We start from the raw sequence: 24,231 nt of genomic DNA on the forward strand, positions 1-24,231 counted from the left end.
ATTAATTTACTTAGAAATAATGAATAGATCCGTATGTCAAATTTTCAAATTTTATTCATAGCATTTGTTTTTTGTATTAATTTAATACTGGTAACAGTGTTAATTCAAGAGACGAATATTTATTTAAAAAAAAGCAATACAATGTTTGGGATGTGCATATAGGAAAATTGGGAAGGAAGGAAACCTGAACAGGTATTCATGCTTCAGACCTTGAAGCTTAGATTTGAAACAATCTGTATGAAATATCAACTATGAACCTTTCCACATTTAAAGACACCATATTCAGTTCTTCAATTTATATTATTTATTTTAATCGGTTACTTAATGATGCTGTATTAACTACAGGTAATTTTCGTAAGTTGAGACAGAGAATTCGCCATGGATTATCCGACATTCACCTTACAGTTGGGGAAAACCTCGGAAAGAACCTAATCATGCTATCAGCCCAGGCAGGATTCGAACCCACGTCCAATCAGGAAACTAGCGCCTTACCCTTGAACTATACCAGTGGTCTTCCATTTAATGATAAAATACCAAGAAATTTTGTGTAAAGTAGTAGTAGAAGTAGTAATAATAATAATAATAATAATAATAATAATAATAATAATAATAGTAATAATAATAATAATAATAATAATAATAAATCATTATCACTATTATTCCCAAAAGTAACAATCCTCAGTTTTATAATAGAATAATGATCACTCTCTGAATTGTGTACCATACTGAGGACAGCACAAATAGCCTATTCATAATTTAAGTCTCATCATACATTCATATTTTTGCAAATAAGCATTCTATTTAGTTTATGAAAATCCTCTGTACCTCCTTATCCAGTAAAAGCCATTTCACAGTTGGAGGAGGTTCACCTCTGATGTTAACATCATATTTAACCATTTTTCCTGCTTTGACAACAATAGGTTTCAGATTTGTACGATCGATTCTTGGTTTCACTGAAAGAAAGAAAACATATTATGGATAAGAAAACTAATACTGGTAATTTAAGAGTTTTCTACTAGATTATTTTAGTTGCCAAAATATTAACATAGAAAATTTACTTTCATTTTTATTCACTCTTAAATTATTATTATTGTTGTTAAATAACTAGTACTGAATGTGATTCATTAGAAAATTATAAAATGAATCTTACAGGCTTTGTGTTTGACAAGATGTGACTTGGTAGGGTCAGAAGCAGGCGAGGGTCCAGCCTTGTTAACAGCCACAATACGGAACTGGTATTCAGCTCTTTCCTTCAAGTCAGGGACTTTAGCTTCTAACTGATCTCCTGGAACTTCAATAGCTTTCTCCCAGTCTGGCTTGTACCTGGGAAAATATAATCATGTAAAGTAAAATTCACTGGAATAGTAGAAATTCATAAAGAAAGCTTAGGAATTAGTGTTATTTAGCCACTGTTTTGCCGAACAGAGAAAATTAACGAGCCTACATTAAGCTGGATCTCCAAATTCACGAAAATAAATAAATAAACATGAGGAAAGTAAATAAATTTTGAATAATTTCAAGGGAAAAATTGTTCCGGAACCAGGCATCGAACACGGGACCTTTGGCTAAACGCACCAATGCTCTCCCGACTGAGCTACCCAGGAACTATACCCAACACCGACTCAATTTTTCCCTTTATCTCCATATACCTCAAAGTGGGCTGACTAACCGCCAAGCATCCAACAGTGAGTGCACAGAAACTCTGTGTGACTTAAATTGTGGTTTTCTGTTAATGAACAGTGACGTGTATTATGCAAATCTAGCTTTCAGGTATAACTTCCTGTGAAACTGATTTGAAAAATTTCAAAGGAAAAATTGTTCCGGTGCCAGATATCAAACCCGGGACCTTTGGCTAAATGCACCAATGCTCTCCCAACTGAGCTACCCAGGAACTCTACCCGACACCGACTCAATTTTTTCCCTTTATCTCCACATACCTCAAACTGGAGCTGACTAATCGTCAGCTTCACAGGGAGTTATACCTGAAAGCTAGATTTGCTTAAATAAATCTTTAATCAATATCTAAATTACTTGAAAACGTCATCAGATAAATATTTATTTAAAAAAATTTCAGTTTCATAAATGCATATATGAAATATTCAGGCTTGTTTTAAAGGATTACTTAGAGAAATAAGTTAAATAAATAGTCCACATTTACCATCTTATTTTAATAATAAAGAAAAGACAGTGGAATTATTTTGTTGAAGTCTCACTGCCAATGCTGGTAGGTCTCATGGAATAGATGGGTAAAACCATATTCCAGAGAATGCCAAGCTACTCGCATAAGTGTGGGTATTAGAACTCGTTGAAATGTCAGTAAACAAACTGTGGTTTCATTATAAGTGTTTCTTTTGGTATTACAGGGTATATATTGAAGAGAGATAACAACATTTTATTAATGCCTTCAGTTTTTGGAATATTTATTTATGTAGGCCTAGTAATACAGTAATAAAACCGAAGTACACACTAAATAACGGTTGCAATGAGTAAGCAGTAGCAATAGCAGAGGATTATTTAAGAGCTTATTGACTCTCACATGTCAGCCTCAAGGTTTATTTTGCTACCCCATAACTTTTCATAGAGGTTCCAGTTCTGGGTTTTTACGAAGCTCCAGGACTTTCACCTCTATGTAAGGATCTTCCGTACTGCCCAATGGAGAGGTTCCAAATGTCTGGAGCCTCCTCCTTTCCAGGACCTCACAATGAGTAAGCTATGTAAAACAGAGTTGGGTAGAGTAGTAAGAAAACAATTTTTATGATTTTGATGTGTGGTAAACAGAGAAAACTGAAAATCAAAGTTTACAAAAACAATTCCTATATAATGAATTAAAAGACAATTTTCAGAGAAAAAGATAGCATCAATTTCAAACAATGACCTTCAGTGTATGAACAACAACCTTTTACAAAGATGTCTAGGATTAGTTCGTGCAAATGGGCAGCATTTCCAAAATGTCTATAGAAAGTTGTTTATGCTGAATCCTATCTTTACTCTGCTGAGCCCATGCAGTCATCTCTGTTGGAAGTATGGCTCAGCCTACCAGCTGCATGGAAACTGTTGGTAGTAGGACATGAAGGAAATGATCGCATTGTGGAATTTGAACATTGTATGTAATTAACAGGGAAAGAAAAATGTATCTCTCGTTTCATAAATTCTGCAGTACAGATTAATTTGATAAAAACCAAAATTATATTTTGTTTAACAGACTACAACAATTGAACTCATAAACTGAGCATATACCTGTCTTTCTTTTCAATGATGTACTTTTCAATGGGTGCTCCACCATCACTGCTTGGTTTGGTCCATTTCAGATCCACACTCTCATTATCATAATCCACGATTTCAGGTGTACCAGGCTTAGTTGGTTCATCTGAAAGAATATTGATAAAACGACTCCAAAGGTTACAAATTCAATGGACATGTTTTACACTATACAAATTAGGTAAAGAACTCAATATAAAAATTTAGATCAAATTTTGAGAATAAATTTGTATGCATGTCATTGACAAATATACTTTTAAAATATAATTATTAAAAATAAAAATAATGATCGATTTATATGTATAATATGTACGGTATACCTCCATCCTTTACCATTAAAGAATATTTATTACTTTTATTCAAAACAGACCTAAGAATTAAGGAATTAAGTATAACGTAAGTGGCCTTTTAACACCTTCATACATGATCTCAATACCTTTCTGGTCTCTACATGCTTAGCGTAATGAATTCTGGTAATATACTGTTCTTTATACACTTACTTTTTATAGACTAGAGATGGCTTAAAGTAATATATCAGCTGATGCAGTCAAAAATAGTCTTAAAAGGAAGATGATTTCGAAGTGCATCACAAATCTTAATATACGTTTACCGAGTTCGTAAATAGAATGACATCAGTAGAAAGTCAGGGTTGTTAGGGTAACTTTACTGAGCACAAGAAGTCAAAACTGATAATTTCCACCAACTTACCAAATGGATTCTTGGCGATCGTGGCTTTCTCTGTCACCAAAGGCTCAGAGTCACCTTCCTCATTCACAGCTGTTACACGGAATTTGTATTCTTGACCGGGTGTAAGACCTGTCACTTCCATTTCCGGGAAAGGACGATCTCCAGGTACTCGACCAACTCGTACCCATTTTCCTGTAGCCACGTCCATCTTCTCCACCTCGTACTCTTTGATAGGTAAGCCACCATCGTCTTCTGGTTTCTTCCACTTCAACTTGGCAGATGTCTTTGTAACATCTGTTACTTCTAATGGTCCCTGTGGGACACTGGGTTTGCCTGTATGAAAACATAAACTTGTATATCTCTATTTTAATTTTTACTACTAATAATATCACTTCTTACTACTAACTCCAGGAACAAAATTAATTGAGTAGGTAGATGACAACAACACAACTGGTCATGTGTGTAAGTCTGCTATTACTATGGCAATGATTGTGGTAATGAGAATGAGGACAGAAGTGAAGGTGAGTAGGTAAAGGAGGAGAAAACGTTAAGCAAAGGAAAAGATATAAAAAATGAAAAGCAGCAGAAGAGAAATATGGAGAAAAAGCCTAATTTGATTTCGTGGAAGAGAAGCTGAAAATTGATATTGATATTGGTTGGTGGTGGTGACCACGACTGAAGCCACTACCTTCAGCATGACAACATAATCATTATTTTCATCTACTAATCGTACTGGTACTAAAGTTGTTTATTGTACAGAGTGCTAAGGAAACGAGTGAAAATATTTTTTGAGTAACAGAAGACAATGAAACAAACAAAACAATTCCACAAGCAATTGCCATATCTAGTAGTGTTTTATGATTTTACAAATTTCAATGTTATTAGCGTAAATAGTACTTGTACTGCACCAAGACTTCGTGGTTTAAGGCCATATGCCTTGGACTAACATTGTGTAAAGAGTGTAGGTTCGAGTTTAGTGGGAGATGAAATTTTCTGATGAAATTTCGGCCAGTGTATGAGACAGGTGGCCACCCAGCATATGATGAATTTGGGGAGCTATGGTAGGTAGCGAAATCTGGTTCTGCAAGCCAACTGTAACAATGGGGGGATGATCGTGTTATCTACACGTTACACTCATACTAGCTGAATGTGCCGAAGTTTATGAACATACATTGGGATAAAACACAAATCAAGCAACTATAGAAAGTACTATATTTGTGTGTGTACCTGATCTTCAGGAGAGTGGTACTGGACGGAAGGTTAGGAGAGGCGTAGTTATCACTCAACATGATGATACGTATTCTCTTATGATAGAGAAAACACATTGATGAAACTTGGGTACAATAAGTACAAGAATTCCATAAATAACAAATCAGAAGGAAAAGGACACTAAGTCTTTCTGTGGGGAGTCTAATCTTGCAGGCATTTTCGTTCGAAATACGTACTAATATAATATACTGCTGATTACTGAACAAAAAGAGTAGGAAAAAATTTGCAGAAATATCTTCAATTCGTTCTGATTTTACTCATCATCTCTCAAAATAATATTGCACTTTTCCTTAACATGTTGTACATGTACATAGAGTATTTTACAGCTGCGGCGTGTGGTGATGACGTTTTAGGGGAAGCAATTAGATGGAAACCCTGTATGTAGGCAACAGACATCGAAGCCCAGTCGAGCAATGGCATACATACAGGCACCACTTCCCTTCACGTCATGCTACCGCACGCCACTGTTTTACAGTGCATTAGCAACTTTTAAAATGAAAATTAATCAACTAAATATTCCTAAGATATTCAAAATTAAATTCTTCAGAATATTTTAAAAGAAAAGAAAAACATACTCACCGAGAACTGTAAGCTCAACAGTCTCTTGGTCCTTTCCAGATGCATTTTCTGCAATAAGGGTGTATTTCCCAGTATCCCTTCGCATAGCACTTATAATGGTGAAATCTGTGTGATAATCAATATTTTCAATTTTAATTTTCTCTGTTGTGACCAAAGAGATGTTATCGCGCCACACCCATGAGCATGTCGGGGGAGGTTCTCCAGAAACGTCCACTGACCACTTGTGTGTTCGGCCAGCCTTAATTGTTACGCTCTTGAATGCAGTACGATCAATTCTTGGCTTCACTGAAAAAAAGAATAGAAAAATAATAAAATATTTTATAAACTTAAATTTATTCTCTTCGGTTAGCCACAAGAATGATTTTAACATTTTACCTTAGTGCTTCAATAATTTTAACTATGTGGGATGTCAAGGATATCGCAGAAAAAATGATTACATAAAAAAGTGATGCTCATTTGTCAAAAGGTGCGTTACTCACGATTCCTATGTTTGCAGATGTGGTTGTTTGTAGGTTCACTTGGTTCACTGGCTCCAGCTTTATTATGTGCTCTTATTCTGAATTGGTAGATATTCTTTTCTTTGAGGCCTTCCACTATGCCTTCAGGATTGTTGTCTTTTGTTTTCAGAACTTCGACCCATTCCACTGAGAGCTTATCCTTCATTTCAACAGTGTAGTGAGTAATGGGACGACCACCATCTTCTTCTGGTTTAGCCCACTTCAAAGTCACGCTCTTGTTATCATAGTCGATGATATCTGGCTTACCAGGGCGAGCAGGCTCGTCTACAAAAAGGAAATATTTTAGGTTTTTGTCACATAATTAACATTTGTATGCACTGAGTATCAAAGTTTAATAAATAAATGATTTATGATAAACTTACCATAAGGATTCCTGGCAGTGATTGGTTCTGTTTCGAGGGCCTCAGATTCACCTTCCTTGTTAACTGCCTTTACTCGGAATTTGTACTTTTTCTTAGGTGTTAAGCCATCAATTGTAAAGGACTTCTTATCTGGTCCGACCTATTATAAAATGAAATTAGATTACAATCCAAAAGTACAATCTTAATTTAATTTAATTTCATTTCATTTATTCCAATAATATTCATTAATATTTGTCTTCGATAAAATCAATTGGAGTAACCTTTTACCACCTAGGATAACTTTTTACTATTTCCTAATATAGTTTGAAGTGAATAGTGTTCCATCTGTTCACAGTATTTTCGTACAATATTGATCCTATAAGCTTCTTGTGCAAACGTTTTTTAAACAGATGCAAGCTAATCATTTGAAACGAAATTAATAAGTCGCATGCGGTTATCCTGGCTGGAAAATGGTCACTCCAATTTGAACGCCAAAAGATATGAAGTTATATCAGAAGTTTCCAGGTACAGTTTCCATGGATTTGCATTAAGACTGATTTTCAACGTTAAAATAATATTGTGCTCGGTACTGAATAATATATATATATATTTTACTTAGTTATTTAACGATGCTGTGTTAACTACGAGGTTATTTAGCGTCGATGGGATTGGTGAGAGTGAAATATTTGGCGAGATGAGGCAGAGGATTCGGCATAGATTACCTGACATTTGCTTTACGGTTGGGAAAAACCTCGGAAAAAACCCAACCAGATAGTCAGCCCAAGTGGGAATCGAACCCGCGCCCAAGCGCAACTCCGGATCAGCAGGCAAGCGCCTTAGCTGACTGAGCTACGCCGATGGCCGAATATATATATTTTTTTTCCTCTTAGGAAGATGAAGTAATATTTTGTACCATGGAATATACGAAATCTCTTTACACATTTACTTGCAAAAAAATAAAATGATATAATACACAAAAACAAGTTAGACTACAGAAATATACAAACGGATGTACTGTTAGATGAATTATCAGCCCACATAATCATTCAATTTCAGAGTCAAAGATGGTATTGAGACGAGTTTTCTTGAAGCACTTCTATATACCCTGTCACCACTCAACAATTTGTACGATTCACTTTACCTGTATTACCAGTACAAGAAAAAACAAGAAACCTCAACATCATATCACATAACTACTAAACAACGTCTTATCATTTCTGGGTGAGATACATCCAATAAGAAAAGTAACCTACAGGAATTCTTGCAATTGATACCGATGTCCGAAATATCAGAATTTCAAGAAGGTTCAGTCACTGTTGCAGTTGTCCAGTCTATTCAACGTACCTCTCCTGCAGGCACCCATCGACCAGTGTCCATATCCATCTTCTCCAATACGTAGCCTGTGATTTCGGTTCCACCATTGTCTTCTGGTTTGTCCCACTTGACCTTTACATGATTTGCTCGTATTTCCTCTGCCTGCAGAGGGCCCATTGGTGAGGTAGGTTTGTCTGTTGGAAATTGAAATTAACGCTTTATGTAGCTGTGACAATGAAATTTAACAATAAGTAACATTAAGATTACTTTCTCAGTTTTCTCTTGTCTGTACATTAAATTCGATGAAGGTGATTATCATCAATTGATTTTAATGATATATTGCCTAATTAACTACAGAGGGTAGAGTATGTAGTATAATATATCACGAAGAGTGTAATTAAAAGAACAAAGACAGAATTAGTTAAGTCCCATTAAGAATAATAAATATATTTAAAAGATATAAAATAACTATATCCAGTTTAGTCAACCGCATACCTTCAGAATGCAAAATGGGAGGTGATAAAAACATTTCAAATTGAAATTGCATCTTATGAGTGATGTAAAACATAAAAACAGGAACAGTGGTGAGTATGGATATCAATTCGAATCCTAAAACATATTTTTATAAATATGATAGATTTAAACACAAAAACTCATAAAAGAACCAAAAGTTAGCAAGCTGTGTTAAATGTTTTTTTTTTTTTTTTGTGGGAGTATTAATATGACTTCAACTGCTAGATCATTGCGGGATTGTCGAGATTACTGTTGATACAATATCTATAAGAAAGTCTGCTAACCGTTCTAAATAACTACATTCCTAGTTAATTATTTAATCTATGCTAATTATTCTGTTTATTTTAATGTCTTTGTAAGCTGAAAATGTATTATATATCTTGTTATTTATTGTATCTTTTGGTAGTTTTACTATTTCTTTGAAGAACTTAAGTATGTTAAAATTGAATTCATACTAAAAATCTTATTTTGTGTGTGTGTGTGTTTGTGTGAGTACCTAATGACGAACCTATAATCTGTACCGGTACTAGATTGTACAGAGAATAAATAAACACAAACACAAATAAAAATCATCGAGGAAACCACTAAAAAACCCCGATCAGACTGGCCAGCCCCAGAATTTGAACCCAGGACCTGCGAAATATAAGTCCAATGTTTTACCACTGAGCCACGTCAATCAGAAACGCAGAATTATTTCAATTTAAATTAAAGATAATAACATCTGAAAAACTGTCCACATTATGAAGCTCAGAAATAGTTTTCATATTATTTTTAAACGCTTAAATCCGAGGTACAACCCTTGCCACGATCTCTGCGCTTCATTTTGTGTTTCATGGTTTGCTTCAGTATCAATTTTCAGCAATTATTTACTAAATTACAGTAACGCAATTTGGTTGTCATGAAATGGTTATACTGTAATTAAAAATTCGGCTTCAATACAAATTTTCCTAAAATGTTTTACTGAACTATAATGCAGTATAATTCTAATAAAGTAGTTACATTTTAAAATACGTTCATATGAAATTTCAAAATGTAAAATAAACGTTCAAAGTAATATTTGTCTTGCAATTCAATGTTCGTATTTTATAGTCTGTTTTGTAAAAGTCCTGTACGACTAATAAAAATGATGTAGAATGAATGATCGTAATGGCAGCACTTACCTAGCACAACAACGTCGGCTTTACTTTCGCATGTTCCTGAGCCATTTGTGAGAATCAATTTATATTTTCCACTGTCTGCTCTTGTTACGCGACGAACAGTGAGGACAGTGTTTCGTTCGTATTTGTCAATTGTGGTCCTGAAACAAAAGCAAAAATAGTAATGTTTTATGATCTTGTAACTATGTAGCTCATTTATTTAACACATTTTTGTCAATAGTCCTGAAGTTAAGGTAAATGTAATATATAACAACACAGCATTGAAAACGAAAACAATAAGAGATTTAATATGTTACATTTTAAGGACAAGTTTTCTTCTGCAACAATGTCTGTCTGTCAAAATGTGTTTCAATGACTATTTGTATTTACAACAATGCTTACATACCCAACAACAAACAATAACGCACTGTGTTCGTAAAAAATATTTACGAGGAAGAAAGACAGATGTGACATTACGTAAATTAACTAAAAAAATATTTAAAAACAAAATTTGTCACTTTTTTTTTATTAATATTTGCAATTCTCAAGGTCCTTTTCTTTCGTAGATTACTATCACTACCATAATATTTACCCTGTTAATACTGAGGATGACACACATTGGACAGAAAAAACCAAGTTTGATTAAACTCATTCATTAGGCCTACCTACTACTTCTTGCCATGTTGTTTCCTTTTCTAATTCATGCAAGCAGTTCCAATGAAAGTCATTAATAATTTTAAGTTTCTTCACCGTACAATAAAATTAAACTCTTGTGTTGGACTACACTTTGGATTTTTCTGCCTCAGAATTTGTTAAAAATGCGCAATTATAATTTGCATTATTAAGGTTTTCTCCAAAAGCATAAATACCGGTATCTTACTTTGATTTGTTAACATACGTCCATACCGGTACATTAGAAATACGTATACGATACAGATAAATGTAATAATCAAATAAACCTACATTCTTTCATATATAAATTATCAATGATAAAAACATCCCTCCATAACATATTTTTCGAGTGCTTGACTAAAATTCATTACTAATTATCATCACTGTCACATAAGGTATCATTTTAGCATTTAATTGCAAATTCGGAGAAATTTTGTGCATAATGTTTTTAATAATACAAGAAAAATATTTCAGTAAACAATAATTTCAATGTCAGTACTAAATAAATTAAGTTATATTTAGCACAGCATGTTAATGGATGAAAAAATACGTAGAAATTTTGCACTACATTACGCTTTCTTCATGATGAAATTCCTATTGTCCTATTAAAATGTAACCCTTGAATCCTCTAAAAATTTAAGTAGCGAATCTTTCCGGAAATAAAATGCAGTTAGAATGTGTGGTGCTGAATACATTGCTTCTTTAGAGCTGTTATAAACAATGTATGGAAATTCAACCTCAATGTATTCCATAAGTCTCAAATTAATGTACTCTGATTCATTTATCTTTATTAAGCATAAACATAAATTTTTAAAGGCGAAACATGCATACTTAATGTGAATAACATTTACCTTTCCTGAGCATCCTCAACTAGTTCTTTTCCATCCTGCTCCCAACGAGGTACAGGTTCTGGTTCACCACCATATTTAATGTCAAATTTGATAACTTGACCTTTTTTAACCACAATATTAACTAAACCGTCTCCAATGATAAATGGCTTCACTGTAAAAAAAAATTAATTCACATTATAATAATGTAAACTTTCATATTAATTCCGTTCTTTTGCCACATCTTTTACTTCGTACTATAGAGATTTGCGTAATTTTCTTTCTTCAAAATTACAAATTCATGAATTCTGTATGAAACATTAGTGAACTAAATTGATAGGCATGTTTCTATCAAAAAGAATAAGTAAAATTTACAGTTCAGTGTGAAGTTGATGCACCACGGAGTTTATGACAGGTGACTTCACTCACATAGGTAAAACCAGGTTCATAATCTGTCTTCCACAAAATGACCCCAAAGTCATCAGAATACGTTGTGAATTCATAGTGGATAGTTGTCTCGAGCTAGTTTCAAGGGTTAGTATCACAGTATTTAAGTGCAGAGGTTACATTATACTGGGTGTTCATTTCAAAGTGTGTCATGATGTCACTGTTGAGAGTCAGCGATTTGAAGCGAGTTTCAGCTTTTATGTCAGAGAAGTTGCCTATTAATCAAGGCATTCAATCTGAACTTCAGAACGTGTACGGTATAACTTGAACGTCGTAGCAACAGATGGCGGTCTGTAAAGTCTGTGTGCTACCGTAACCTCTTTCGAACTGTGTTTTGCGTGGGCAAGTCGTACGCAGGGTATTTGTTATCATTGGTTGCGTACGGCAACATTCCACAATACAAATCAAATGCTCCTTGTCCATGTTGACCGTCGAAGTTAATGTCAACAAATATGTAAGTAATCGTCTTAATCCTCTCCACATATCCCGACAGTAAGAAAAAAACTCACCTCAGTACGTGTTTCCAAACAGTTCACATTCCTGCCACTACAGGTGTTACCGTACGTATCGGTAAGTGCTCTTCAGAATGAACCCCGTACTTGCTAGGCAACTTCTCTGGCACATAAGTAATACGCCTCTGTGGAAGTGTAGGAAGATTGAATTCTCTAGGCTCAACGACTAGCCACATGATGGCATACAGCAAGCCATGACACACTTTGAACTGAACACGCAGTATAAAAAAACAACAGCAATGCCGAAGACGAAATAATCGATTCTAAAAATTACAATTGGTAAATATGTAAGAGATATTCTTGCCGTACATGAAGGAAAAATAGTACGTATGTAAAGTATATGAAATGGAACTAAAAGTAACTCAAAATACTTACAACAAATTTTTACTTACCAAAACGAGCCTTAGCAATGATTGGTTTCGTTGCATCACTTGGTTCACCAGGTCCAGCTTTGTTCACAGCCCGAATTCGGAATTCATATTGCGTTCCTTCCTTCAAACCTTCTATTGTTGCACTAGTCACATCTCCAATTTCTTTGCCCTTCTCCCAGTCTTTGCCAAATTTCTCCTGTTGTGCACATTAAAATATTAAAATCCAATTTTTATTGCTTTTTATTGTTCACTTTAACACTTGATTAAAATTATAAAACTTTCTACAGTTAAAAATTAAAAGTGTTACTATTTTTTTTAAATATTTAAGCCTCTTTCTTTTCTTCTTTATAGTGTACCTACGTTTCAGTCACATAATTAGCTTTAAACGTGCAGTTTTCATTCTTCTAAAGAATTGCAGGAAATTCACAGAATCCGTATATTTGCGTGGTACGTTTAAGTGTTTGGTGGTTGTGTGATTGTATGGGTTTGGATGTTTAGAGGTTGTGACGTGTAAGAAATAAATTAAAGATTATTGTGCATATTACGTTATTAAGAATTATATTATTTGTATCCTTTATGCTATACTGTAGGCTGTATCGGCATGCTGCCACTAAGGAGCAATGATGTGTTGCATGTTGCATTGGCATGCTCTGCTAAGTAGCAGATGCACGTACAGTAAGCCTATTACATAAATGATGCCGGACATTTCCCGAATAGGTGCACAATTAAACGTTCCACATTAAAATGTAAATATTGAAGAATATAATTTGGAAAAGTTTTATATGAGAATCTAAAGTGATAACAAATTTAACAAAAAAATAATGAACAAATTCAAAGATTGTAGAGTCTGAAAGCACTTCATATAAAGAAATGTATTCATTTACAAGAGTTAAAACACACACTTACTTTGAATTCTATAACGTAGCCAGTGATAGGTGCTCCACCATCACTATCAGGTTTGGTCCATTTAAGGTCTGCATGATCTTTGTCCCAGTCCACCACTTCAACATTATTTGGCTTGCTGGGTTCATCTGAAAGTTAAAATTAAATTATTCAATGAGGTAATTTATAATGCACTACTTTATCAAACAATGAAACAATTCTATTTTTTACAGCGAAAGTGAATATTACTTTTTTATGTAGTAAGAAACAAGATTTATGCCCCACATCGAACATACTTGAGTACACAAATGCAGAGATGTTATGCCGATCATTTCTTAGTAACAGCAATACTTAAAATATCAATAAGATGGAAGAGATGATATAATAGTTTGTAAATAGTACAGAAATTTTCGAAGTATATTTATTAAGAGAGAATGCAATTAAAACTTTATATCATGATAGACCAAATCAATTAACAGATGAAATGTCTTTAAGTAACAATATTAATTCCTAATGGGAAAAGATTAATACAATGATATTAAAAGCAGCAGAAGAATCTTTAGATAAAATAAATATGAGATAAAAAACAAGGCCTCAAAATTTGGAACTAAAAAGTGGCAGAAATAGTTACTGGTACCAGAAAGAAAGAACCCTATTTAATTATCTACATAATAATAACAGCGCAAGTAGAATGGATTAAAAAAAAAAAGAGTACTATAGTTAAAAGATAAATTCTTAGCTTATAAAAAGCTAGGATAATTAATTATATAACTCACATGTAACATGATTTGCATGGTAGGCAGAATTTATTGTGCACACAAAATTTTAAACTAAAATAAATAAAGAAGAAAAGAAAAAGCTTAATATTGACCCAATTCCTGAGAAGAATGGTGGCAACATAATAAAAAAAATTGTGATGATGATTATATATATATATATATATATATATATATATATATATATATATCAGGAAGAAAACCATATAATAACTCATAAAAAGTACCTTAATGCAGATCCCTTATCATTGGAAAAATTGACCGAAATAATAGAATTTGCAATATACACAGGAGCACATATTTCAATGACTTTATGGCCATTTTCAACAACAGCTTTAGGTCACTGTTAACACACACACACACACACACACACACACACACACACACACACACATACATATTCCTATATGAGTACCTCGCCGTTCTCTACTGAATATTATTATTGTGTTTTCCATGACTATGTAGTCACCATGTATATACTATATTAATGGAGAAAAATTCGTTCTGGCTGAGGATCAGATCCCGACATAGCTCAGTTGGTTACGAGCACTCAGCGCACCAAGCTGAGGGTCCTGAGTTCGATTCCCAGTGCCAGAAAGGATTTTTCTCCATTAATATAGTATGTGCATAATGACTACATAAAGTCATGGAAAACACAATATTCAATAGAGGATGGCGAGGTCCTCAAATAAGAATATATATGTGTGTGTATGGATCTGAGACATGGCCTCTAAATGGAAAATTTAAATGTCAAAAACGCACTTCTTGAGTTGGTGGCTGGATTCTCTCTAAGAAAAGGATTGGCGATATCAGGAATGATTTACAAATTTAATACGTAATTGGAATTAAAGGGCAGATACAAATAAATCTTAGTGGTTTCAGCATATACAAAGTATGGCCGAGAATTGCATTTCTAAAAGGAAATTTTATTATAGACAATATAGAACAAAGAAATGTACGAAGACCAAGACATGTTTCAATGTGGAGTGGAATGAGCCAATAAGCCCATACTTTAATGAAGATGGTAAATGTTCTTATTAATGTAATAATTTCACGAAAACCAAAATGATTATATATCAACAATAATCCTGGGCGGAAGAGCCCATAGTGGGTCAAGGCCGACTAGCTGACTGCTGGCTTCACGTTCACATGTCTCGACAGAGGTGAACAAACATGTAACGAGTACAGGGGTATCATATTGTTAGCATGATATTCCTCCAGCTGTTATAACTAGTTCACGGAACAAGATATCACTATCATAGCTCCTCAAATTCACTACAATAATGGGTGGACACAGGTTCCACACACTGGTCGAAATTTCATGAGGGCTGGAACCAGAACTCATTCCATAATGCAATTCTAGGAATGACACCTTAGACTACGACGCTATGGCATGGGACATATAATAACAATAAGAATTATTAATTGTTAAGAGAATTTATCTCAGACTGCTACTCTTTACATACTTACCCCATGGGTCCTTGGCAAGCACTGTCTTTGCAAACAAGACTGGTTCAGATGTTCCAATTTTGTTGACAGCTCTAATGCGGAATTTGTATTCTTTCTTTGGAACTAAATCTTCACATTTGAATTTCGTGGGTTCATTTGGTGGTATCTGCGCAACCTGGTCCCAACCACCTATAACAAAAAAGAATAAATGTATGAGATACTCTTGCGAATTTTCCATATAATTTCATGTAAAATACATATAGTACTATGGTAAACAAGTAGTAGAACTCACTTGTCAAATTGTTCACATAGTGCAAAGTCATCATTCAATACAACACAGAAGAAACCCAAAACAAGGGACACTCTCCTATTCCCTATTCCTCCAATTTTTCTATTGGAAATCAAAATTGGTTCGTTTGTTGTCAGTACGATACCACTATACTGCATAAATATTATTATTTTCACCTTAGCAGTTCAGTTAAATACCACAAAATTACTGTAAAATCATGTAGCCTACTATTTCTTTCTGAACTGTGTTTTACATTAAATCCAAATTCATAAATATTACATCCTTACTTTGGGGTGCACTGTAAATAGTAACATAAGCTGTTGCCAGGAAGTCAAAAGGAGAATAGCAATGGCAAAGGAAGCTTTTAAGAGAAAAGGAGCATCTTTTGCAAATCCCGGAAAAAGAACTAAGGAAGAGACCAGTGAAGTGTGCATGTATGGAGCAGAAACATGGACATTACGACGAAGTGAAAAGCAACGACTAGAAGAATTTGAAATGTGGACATGGAGAAGAATGGAGCATGTGAAATGGACAGACAGAATAAGAAATGAACTGTTCTAGAGAAAATGGGTGAAGAAAGAATAATACTGAAACTAATCAGGAAGAGAAAAAGGAATTGGCTGGGTCATGACTAAGAAGAAACTGCCTGCTGAAGGAGGCACTGGAAGGAATGGTGAACGAGGGAAAAGTTCGAGGCAGAAGAAGATATCAGATGATAGACAACATTAAGGTATATGGATTATATGCAGTTTCTAAGAAGAAGGTGTAAAAGAGGGAAGATTGAAGAATGCTGGGTTTGCAGTGAAATACCATTCCTTGGGTACAAAACTACGAATGAATGAATATCCTTATTACATTGCAGTTACTTATTTGAAATATTATTATTTCCTCTTATTCCTTCTCGTCACAAAATTTTCTCCTTTATCAACTTGCATAGCCTACTCATTCCTTATATAAAATTGCATACTACTAATTGCAGGCACTTCCCTGTAGATATTTCACTAATTTAGATTTTAAAGAACTCATACCTTTGACACTCATGTCCAGACGTTCAACTACATAGTGTTGGAGAGGCATGCCACCATCATCCTTGCAAGGTTTCCAGTGAACGACACAAGACGTCTGGAAAATATCGGTTACATTGATGTCCAAAGGAGGTGATGGGACATCTGCAAAAATTTAACAGTTTTGTGATAAAAATATTCTTTGTACTCTTGATGTATAATTATCGTACTATTAATGTTGTCCCTGTCACTGGTATAATTACATTTTAATACATTAAATTTACAGATTACATTCATAAGTTTCTAATATTTAATATCAATAAGTATATTTATATATCCATCAGTTCCTATCAGTATCTTCAGTTACAGTAACTTCATCTTTTGTATCAGTGTCTTTCTTTGCTTACCTTGCATGTTGATGTTAATGTTCTTAGCATCTTCTCCTTGTGCATTTGAGATTTTAAGTTGATATACACCAGAAAGGTTCCGTGCAGGCTTCTTGATTTTAAATGTTGCTTTATCTTCAGAAACAATGACTTCAACTTCTTTAAGTGGCAATACTTTGCCATCCTTAATCAACTTGGCTTCTACGGGGGATAGTCTATTTCCCTTAACTGAAATGGAAAAATTGCCTCTGAACAGTTGAAACATACATATAACTTAGTCATGTTTTTCAGATCATCTTCTTTGATATGTGCTTAAATATCTACTTATATATCAGTATATATATTCACATATTTATAAATTGTGCAGAACCAGAAACAAAATTCAGCTAGCCCAAATTTTGTTTCTGGGTCTGTACATTATTTTATTTTATATTATTGCATATTTAGGTATATGATGTCGTACCTTTTTCTTTCATTTTCGAAAAACGTTAAATTAAGCAGAGAACATCAACAGCACAACATATGTGCTTCACAAATTATCTGCATATTCAAATATTCAATTAAACTTATTTATAATTTTATTGGTTGAATTTATGGTTTACTGTGCTTGTAAAAATTCGAAATAATTATCAAATTAACTAAAATAATTTTTCTGGATGCATATGTTTTATGACCAAGTTTCCCTTACGCGCCTCACACTGCATATACTGGATACGAACAAGGTCTGATATAGCAACAAGATAACACAGAACAAATACAAGACAATTTGGAATCATCGAGTCCCTGTGGAAGGAAGTTAAGTTTTCTGCTGTGTATGGCAATCAATAGACCTACAAGCAATGATTTATTTTGTGTTGATCATGTGAGAGGAATGGATGTTTCTCGGATTACTACACATCATGAAGTGTATATTTATAATTCTGTTTCTGCCAGACAAATGCAAAGATGATATGCAGAGAATTTCCCAAGTGTCAAATTTCTAGTCATCTTACAGAGAAAATTAAAAGGGACAAAGTATATGGGACAAAATAAAAGAGGAATAGAAGAAGAAATAAATAGAAAGAAAGAGAGAGATAGAAATAAGGCAGAGACGAACAGTAAAGAAAGGTCAGAACCTGCGACAGCTGAGGATATGGCAGAGGTTTTAGATATGATTAAAAAATGTGGGGATGTGATCAAAAAGTGCAAGTAAAGTGAAATTGTAAAAGATCGAAAAGTATAGGGGAGAGAGAAAGTGTATAAGCAGATGTGTAGAGATAAAATATGAGTATTTATAGGAAGTGAGAATAGTGAGAAAGATTAGGTGCAAGTGGAATAGTGAAAAAGTGAGCACAAATAGGAATGAGTGAAAATAGTGAAAAAGGGTTAAGAGAAGTGAACAAGTGACAGCATAAAATTAGTACTAACATTTGAACGTTGGAACAGTAAATGAATATAAGAGAAAGATAGGAGAAAAGGTCAAAGAACAAATAAGACAAATAATTCAAAATGATAATTTATAGAGAAAAAGTGAAATTGAGATTTTAGTGAATAGTAGTTAGAGGAAAGGGGGGGGGGGTTTGAAAGGAGTACCATAATATTAGATATACCTATTAGGATTAATGAACAAATAGAGAATAGCAAATGAAATGTAGGAGAAATACTGAAGGGGAGATTGACCAAGTAATAAAAAAGGTAGGCCTACATAGTGTAATTGGGAGTATTTGTGTAGACATGTACTGCAAATAATATGTTATTGTAATAATATGTTAATGGTGGTACCAGATACAGAAATGTGAGGTACACCATTACATATAAAGACGTGCTGTGACGAAATATATCATATCATATCACATGGGACAAAAGCGTTGAAGGTAGAAATATATTTTGACCCAGGGGACTCCTAAACGATACATAACTTCGTGTAGAACGTTTTTAAATTCATTTCTGTATTTCATTTCTGTTTTCAATGAAAACAAATAGGCGAAGTGGTCCTGACAAGTGATTGTCCAAGAGATTATTTGTGGCTATCTTACAGGCCACATGACAGAACAATAACGCAGCTGTTGACAGTTAAAGTGCTGCTTAACATTAAAGTTTTATAGCTGTTGCACTATATAAATATGCATTTGCGTGTATGCATGCACGTAATATGAGAGTGAAATGATGCAAATAAAACTATAAATTTTGTGCCAAAGAAATTGAAGATGTAGTCAATTATAAACATTTTAATAGCCCTTACATCACAGGAAATAGTCAAATTGTAGAATGAAATAGGTCTCATTAAATTATCAATACGTATTTGTTACTAGATAAAACCACACAGAAGCCACTGAAACAAGAACAAGTTGTGCCTTCTTTGATAAGAGTTCTCTTGGAGAATTGACAAATAATAAATAACTTACCAGTATATGGTACTTCAAATATAATTGGTTTGTTAGCTGGTCCCTCCACATGATCAGGGAAATTGATAACAGGCTTCTCTTCACCTTTCTTCACAACAACTTGACAAGTTGAAGAGAGTTTGCCAGATTCACACTTGAATTCGCCACTGTCTGTTAGCTCAGCTTTCTTGAATATCAGTTGATGTTTGCCACCTCCAAGATTCTTGATCTCAACTCTGAAAGGAAAAAGATCCTACAATTAATACACAAAGAATACTCAGAATTAGAAGTATCCTTATTGAAAAACTTTCAAAATTAATAGAACTTCACCCATAAAATCACCATATTGTTCGTATTTATTTTTAGTTCATACAAGTTATGTGCTATACAGAATTACTTTTGTAACAATAATATTCTGAAGAAAATATTCTCACCAACCCCTGACTGCAAGACTAACTGAACTGTCAGTGAATTGAGTTTTCATTTTAGGATCTGAAGTTGTTGTAGGCCTATATTTTGACAATTTCGAGGTGAAAGTTGCAGTGAGACTGATTATGCTGGTCCAGGTTTTACCAGGGTAGATCTACTGTACCCTCCCCATCATAATTTTACCATTCCACAATATTTATTATAACCTGTCGTTCTCTTACCACTCTCTTCATTACAATGTATTTATCTACGCCATTACATTCATAGTCGAATAATTTAAATCAGCTGAAGGTACTGGTGTCATTCATCTGGTTTTCCCGAACAGCTTATTAAATTTGTCGCAGTTTCTAGAACCGGATGTTATAAATATTTTAAGTAAAAAAAAAAATAGTTTCTTTAGAGAAAGGAAAAGCATTAATTTAATACGAATTTTATAATTTTTAACATTACAGCAAATATAATGCAAAAACAAACGAAAATATAACTAGAAGAGTTCATATTTATTATTACACTGTTTCCCTCCAAGCACGCAGGCAATCAGGACAGTAATATGATATGCCTGCGATCTTGAAACTAATTTGTAATTACTTTGGCAGTTGTCTACTCTCACCCTTCCATTGCTAATATGGCATACGAAAAAAAACATACATAATTTAAGAAAATTAAAGGACTTTCAACTACAAATAGCTACACTATTAAGCACATTAATAAAATACTTTATTTTCCTTTTTTCTAAAATGTTTATTCCATTTATATGAAATAAATTACTTTTTCATTAAGAGTATTGACGATACTGAATGTATTGTTGGCCATGTGTTGGTAGCATTTGCTATCATTTAAGTATTGCTGTTATGTTTGAATCTAATTCGCAGAGAGCAATCACGCTAACCAGCATAATATGAAGTTCCTGTTCATAATAGTGGCAGTAGTGGTACGCCTAACAAAAGTAAAATAGGCGTACATTATGATGCTTAGAAATGAGAAGTTAAATTGGTAATTGGTTTAGTACCGGTATACATCACCGCCACTTCATAGCAATGTTATTGTATTTTTGGTCCAGGAAAAATAGTCGTATTTTACAGAACATGCATACCTGCCACCTCATATCAACGTCGTATTGTGTTTTCTCCGGACCAGAAATACAATACGGCACTGGCGGTGATGAGGTGAACATTTAATGTTCAATTAACTTGATACAGAGGGTATAAGTGCATGTGCAGTTGCATCTTTCGATGTTACAAATAATGGTGAATCTTTCTTATGTCCCAGCCTCTAATAAATAAATAAATAAAAAATACTTGAAAATGCCTTGGATTTATAATATTGATTAGTAGAAATTGATGTGATCACAGGGAGAGCTGTGAGCGCACTCAACCCGGCCTAAATACGTACCATACTTACATATGAAAATCGTCGTGCATGAACGAAGAATACAGTCATATTTCTTTAATGCTAACAGTGGGTTTCAGTGTTGCCAACATAGTAATAATACTACACAGTTAATCAAACCTAACCTAACCTTTCTCATAATACTACACAGCCAATCAAACCTAACCTAACCTGTCACATAATACTACACACCTGTAGTAACATTTCTCACATTATGAAATGTGAAGTACAGGAACGCCATTTCATAATTTCAATTAAAAAACACGCCAAACGAATTATCATTGCACCAAAAAGCGGATGCTCCCTGGACCAAAAATACACAAATTCAATCTTCTAACACGATTTTTTTAATACTTTCGTTTTACAGTTTATTTCAGCGATTTTGAAAAAGGTAAGAAGTGGCGTTCCTGTAATTCACAATTATCCTCACATTTAGTATCATTTCGTTTTCATGTATTGCCGGCTCTGGCAATCGTGTCGGTTTCCATCTAGTGGAAGTGGATCGTACTAATACTACTAATTCGAAGAAGAAGCAGTGGAGACTTTCATAATAATTACATTTTACATGTTAAGTGATATACTAAATGTGTTACTGTAGTAATAATTCTCTATATATGGTACAATAAGATTTGAAATGTGTTGTGGTTGTGATAAAGGTATTTAAAATTGGTTTATAGCGCCACATTGGCAATGATAAAAGTGTGCAATATTCGTTCAGTGGCTGGTGGATGCTCTAGATTGACCCAAATAATAAATCTGTGTGATCAGATATTCAAAGCTAATTAGTTGGTGTTGTGAACATTCTGTGCGCCACTTCTTCATGACGAAAGACAACATTTACGAGTTTTTAAAGTACCGGTACCGTACTCTTGCAATTCTGTAATAACATATTGCATTGCTGTTTTTCCTTTACTTGTAGCTGCCAATTGTTACCTTATTTAATATTTTATATGAACATTTTGGAATTCGATTATTAGCAGATGAAACCGGCTGTTAAAAAATTAGAATGACACCACTGGCTGAGGTCAAAGAAATGTGAGCCATATGTTGCACATTTCTGGTAAGCCTACCCTACGTATAAAAAGAACATCCCTGACTGAGAAAGTTTGAGTGAAATCTTGTAGGTTACCGGTATTACTGTTATTAATCTTTATTCAGTTCTATAAACATTGAAGCTCGCACTGTAGGCCTACTCACATTCATCAACACTTAAAAAAATAACTGATTATTCGCACTGCGTACCGCTGTGTAGACTGTAGATTGTAGAATATAACAGAAACTGCACAGTGAAAAATCACTCCCAATCTCCATTTGATAACTGCTCTACTAATGATCAGCTGATCCAAGGACGCTGATCTCTCGTCATCACTCAGCGTATTTTGAATCTCAGCGCTGAGCAATCAGATGACATCATGGTGTTCCGAATTTCAGCGATGACGTCATTTATGCTACAGTGTTGTAGCTTCCATAGGTGGTGGCTGTATCCTGTGTCCATCAGCCGCCATCTGGTTGGTTCTCGTAAAGGGCGGGAAATAGCAGACAAATGGCATCTTGCAGTTATATCAACGAGTTAGAAATCTCTCTTTCTAACTCGTTGAGTTATATCATGGTTGTGTAGTACTTGTGTGTTCTGTTGTGCTCAACGAGCTAGGTGGCTGTGGTGTTTGTAATGAGCTCCGTGTCAAAAAAAAAAAAAAAAAGAGCAGTTAATGGCCTATGAACGAACATGCCAACGGACCAGTTATTGCCACTGGATCAGCAAATAAAGAATTTGTGCTCTCTTTTATTTGAGCGAGATGAATATATGAAACAGTAGCAAATACAACTCCCAAAGACGCCATGATTTCTATTTTGCTGCAGCTTGACGTCATTGGTGAGATTCGGAATACTCTGCTGGAAGCTGGAAATCGCCTCTAATCACTGGATCACTAATTAAAATCATCGTGATCGTAACCGAATTATCACTGCTTCACTTGTGAACGAAAAATCACATTTTAGCCCATCTGATCGAGCTGCACGGCCTCATTCTTTGAATAAAAACACAAGTTATATTATGCACTCTGGCTTTCAGATATAGCTGATTTGAATAATTTCAAGGGAAAAATTGTTCCGGGGCCGGGTGTCGAACCTGGGAACTTTGGCTGAGCTCGCCAATGCTCTACCAACTGAACTACGCAGAAATGTACCAGATACTGACTCAATTTTTCCCCTTATATCCACATACCTCAAGTGGGCTGACAAGACGTCAGAAACCCAACATTGAGAGCACACAAACTCTGTGTGACTTGAATTGTAGTTTCCTGTTAAAGAACAGTGACGTAGGCCCTATATTATGCAAATCTGGCTTTCAGTTATAGCTCCCTGGGAAGTGGATTCGAATAATTTCAAGGGAAAAATTGTTCCAGTGATAGGTTTGATATCCAGCCCCAGAACAATTTTTCCTTTGAAATTATACGAGTTGTATTGTTCACTATGCAGAAGAAAAGCCCGGGATAGTACGAACAGAGTATAACGTCATGGATTGAGGATACTATTAGCTATTTTGAAAACATTTCCTCCAATACTTACACATAAGTATATAAGTTTATATTGCCAGAAACTAAGTAAAAATTACATGGTACGAAAAAGAGAGATGTTCCCGACCATATGCTCTATTCCGACTGTAAATACAAAGGTCTAGGACTCGTTTGTGCGTCATTAAAAGCAAGGTTACAACACATAAATATATGCAATGTTCTTTTAAAAATGGTAACATCTATGTGAATCAAATTTGGAACCTTCAAGAAGAAAGTTTAACTTTCATGAGAGATCTTGTCACTT

At 34.3% G+C, this 24,231-nt stretch overlaps 1 protein-coding gene across 45 annotated transcripts in view; it reads right to left on the minus strand.

The window, feature by feature from the left end:
• The window catches only part of bt (projectin protein bent), a 408,836-nt gene that overhangs the window by 124,828 nt on the left and 259,777 nt on the right, over nt 1–24,231 (minus strand). For all 45 annotated transcript variants that reach the window (XM_069837452.1, XM_069837423.1, XM_069837454.1 and 42 more), the window contains 16 exons: nt 19,615–19,829; nt 17,252–17,458; nt 16,869–17,009; nt 15,573–15,740; nt 13,351–13,475; nt 12,466–12,640; nt 11,139–11,289; nt 9,640–9,776; nt 7,997–8,160; nt 6,674–6,812; nt 6,273–6,575; nt 5,794–6,078; nt 3,967–4,278; nt 3,238–3,367; nt 1,151–1,323; nt 826–953 (listed from right to left, as the gene is read on the minus strand). In XM_069837452.1, the coding sequence (XP_069693553.1) occupies nt 826–953; nt 1,151–1,323; nt 3,238–3,367; nt 3,967–4,278; nt 5,794–6,078; nt 6,273–6,575; nt 6,674–6,812; nt 7,997–8,160; nt 9,640–9,776; nt 11,139–11,289; nt 12,466–12,640; nt 13,351–13,475; nt 15,573–15,740; nt 16,869–17,009; nt 17,252–17,458; nt 19,615–19,829 (2,953 nt within the window). The remainder of the gene's footprint in view (nt 1–825; nt 954–1,150; nt 1,324–3,237; nt 3,368–3,966; nt 4,279–5,793; nt 6,079–6,272; nt 6,576–6,673; nt 6,813–7,996; nt 8,161–9,639; nt 9,777–11,138; nt 11,290–12,465; nt 12,641–13,350; nt 13,476–15,572; nt 15,741–16,868; nt 17,010–17,251; nt 17,459–19,614; nt 19,830–24,231) is intronic.

Source organism: Periplaneta americana, chromosome 10 (assembly GCF_040183065.1).
Source record: "Periplaneta americana isolate PAMFEO1 chromosome 10, P.americana_PAMFEO1_priV1, whole genome shotgun sequence".
Taxonomy (NCBI): domain Eukaryota; kingdom Metazoa; phylum Arthropoda; class Insecta; order Blattodea; family Blattidae; genus Periplaneta; species Periplaneta americana.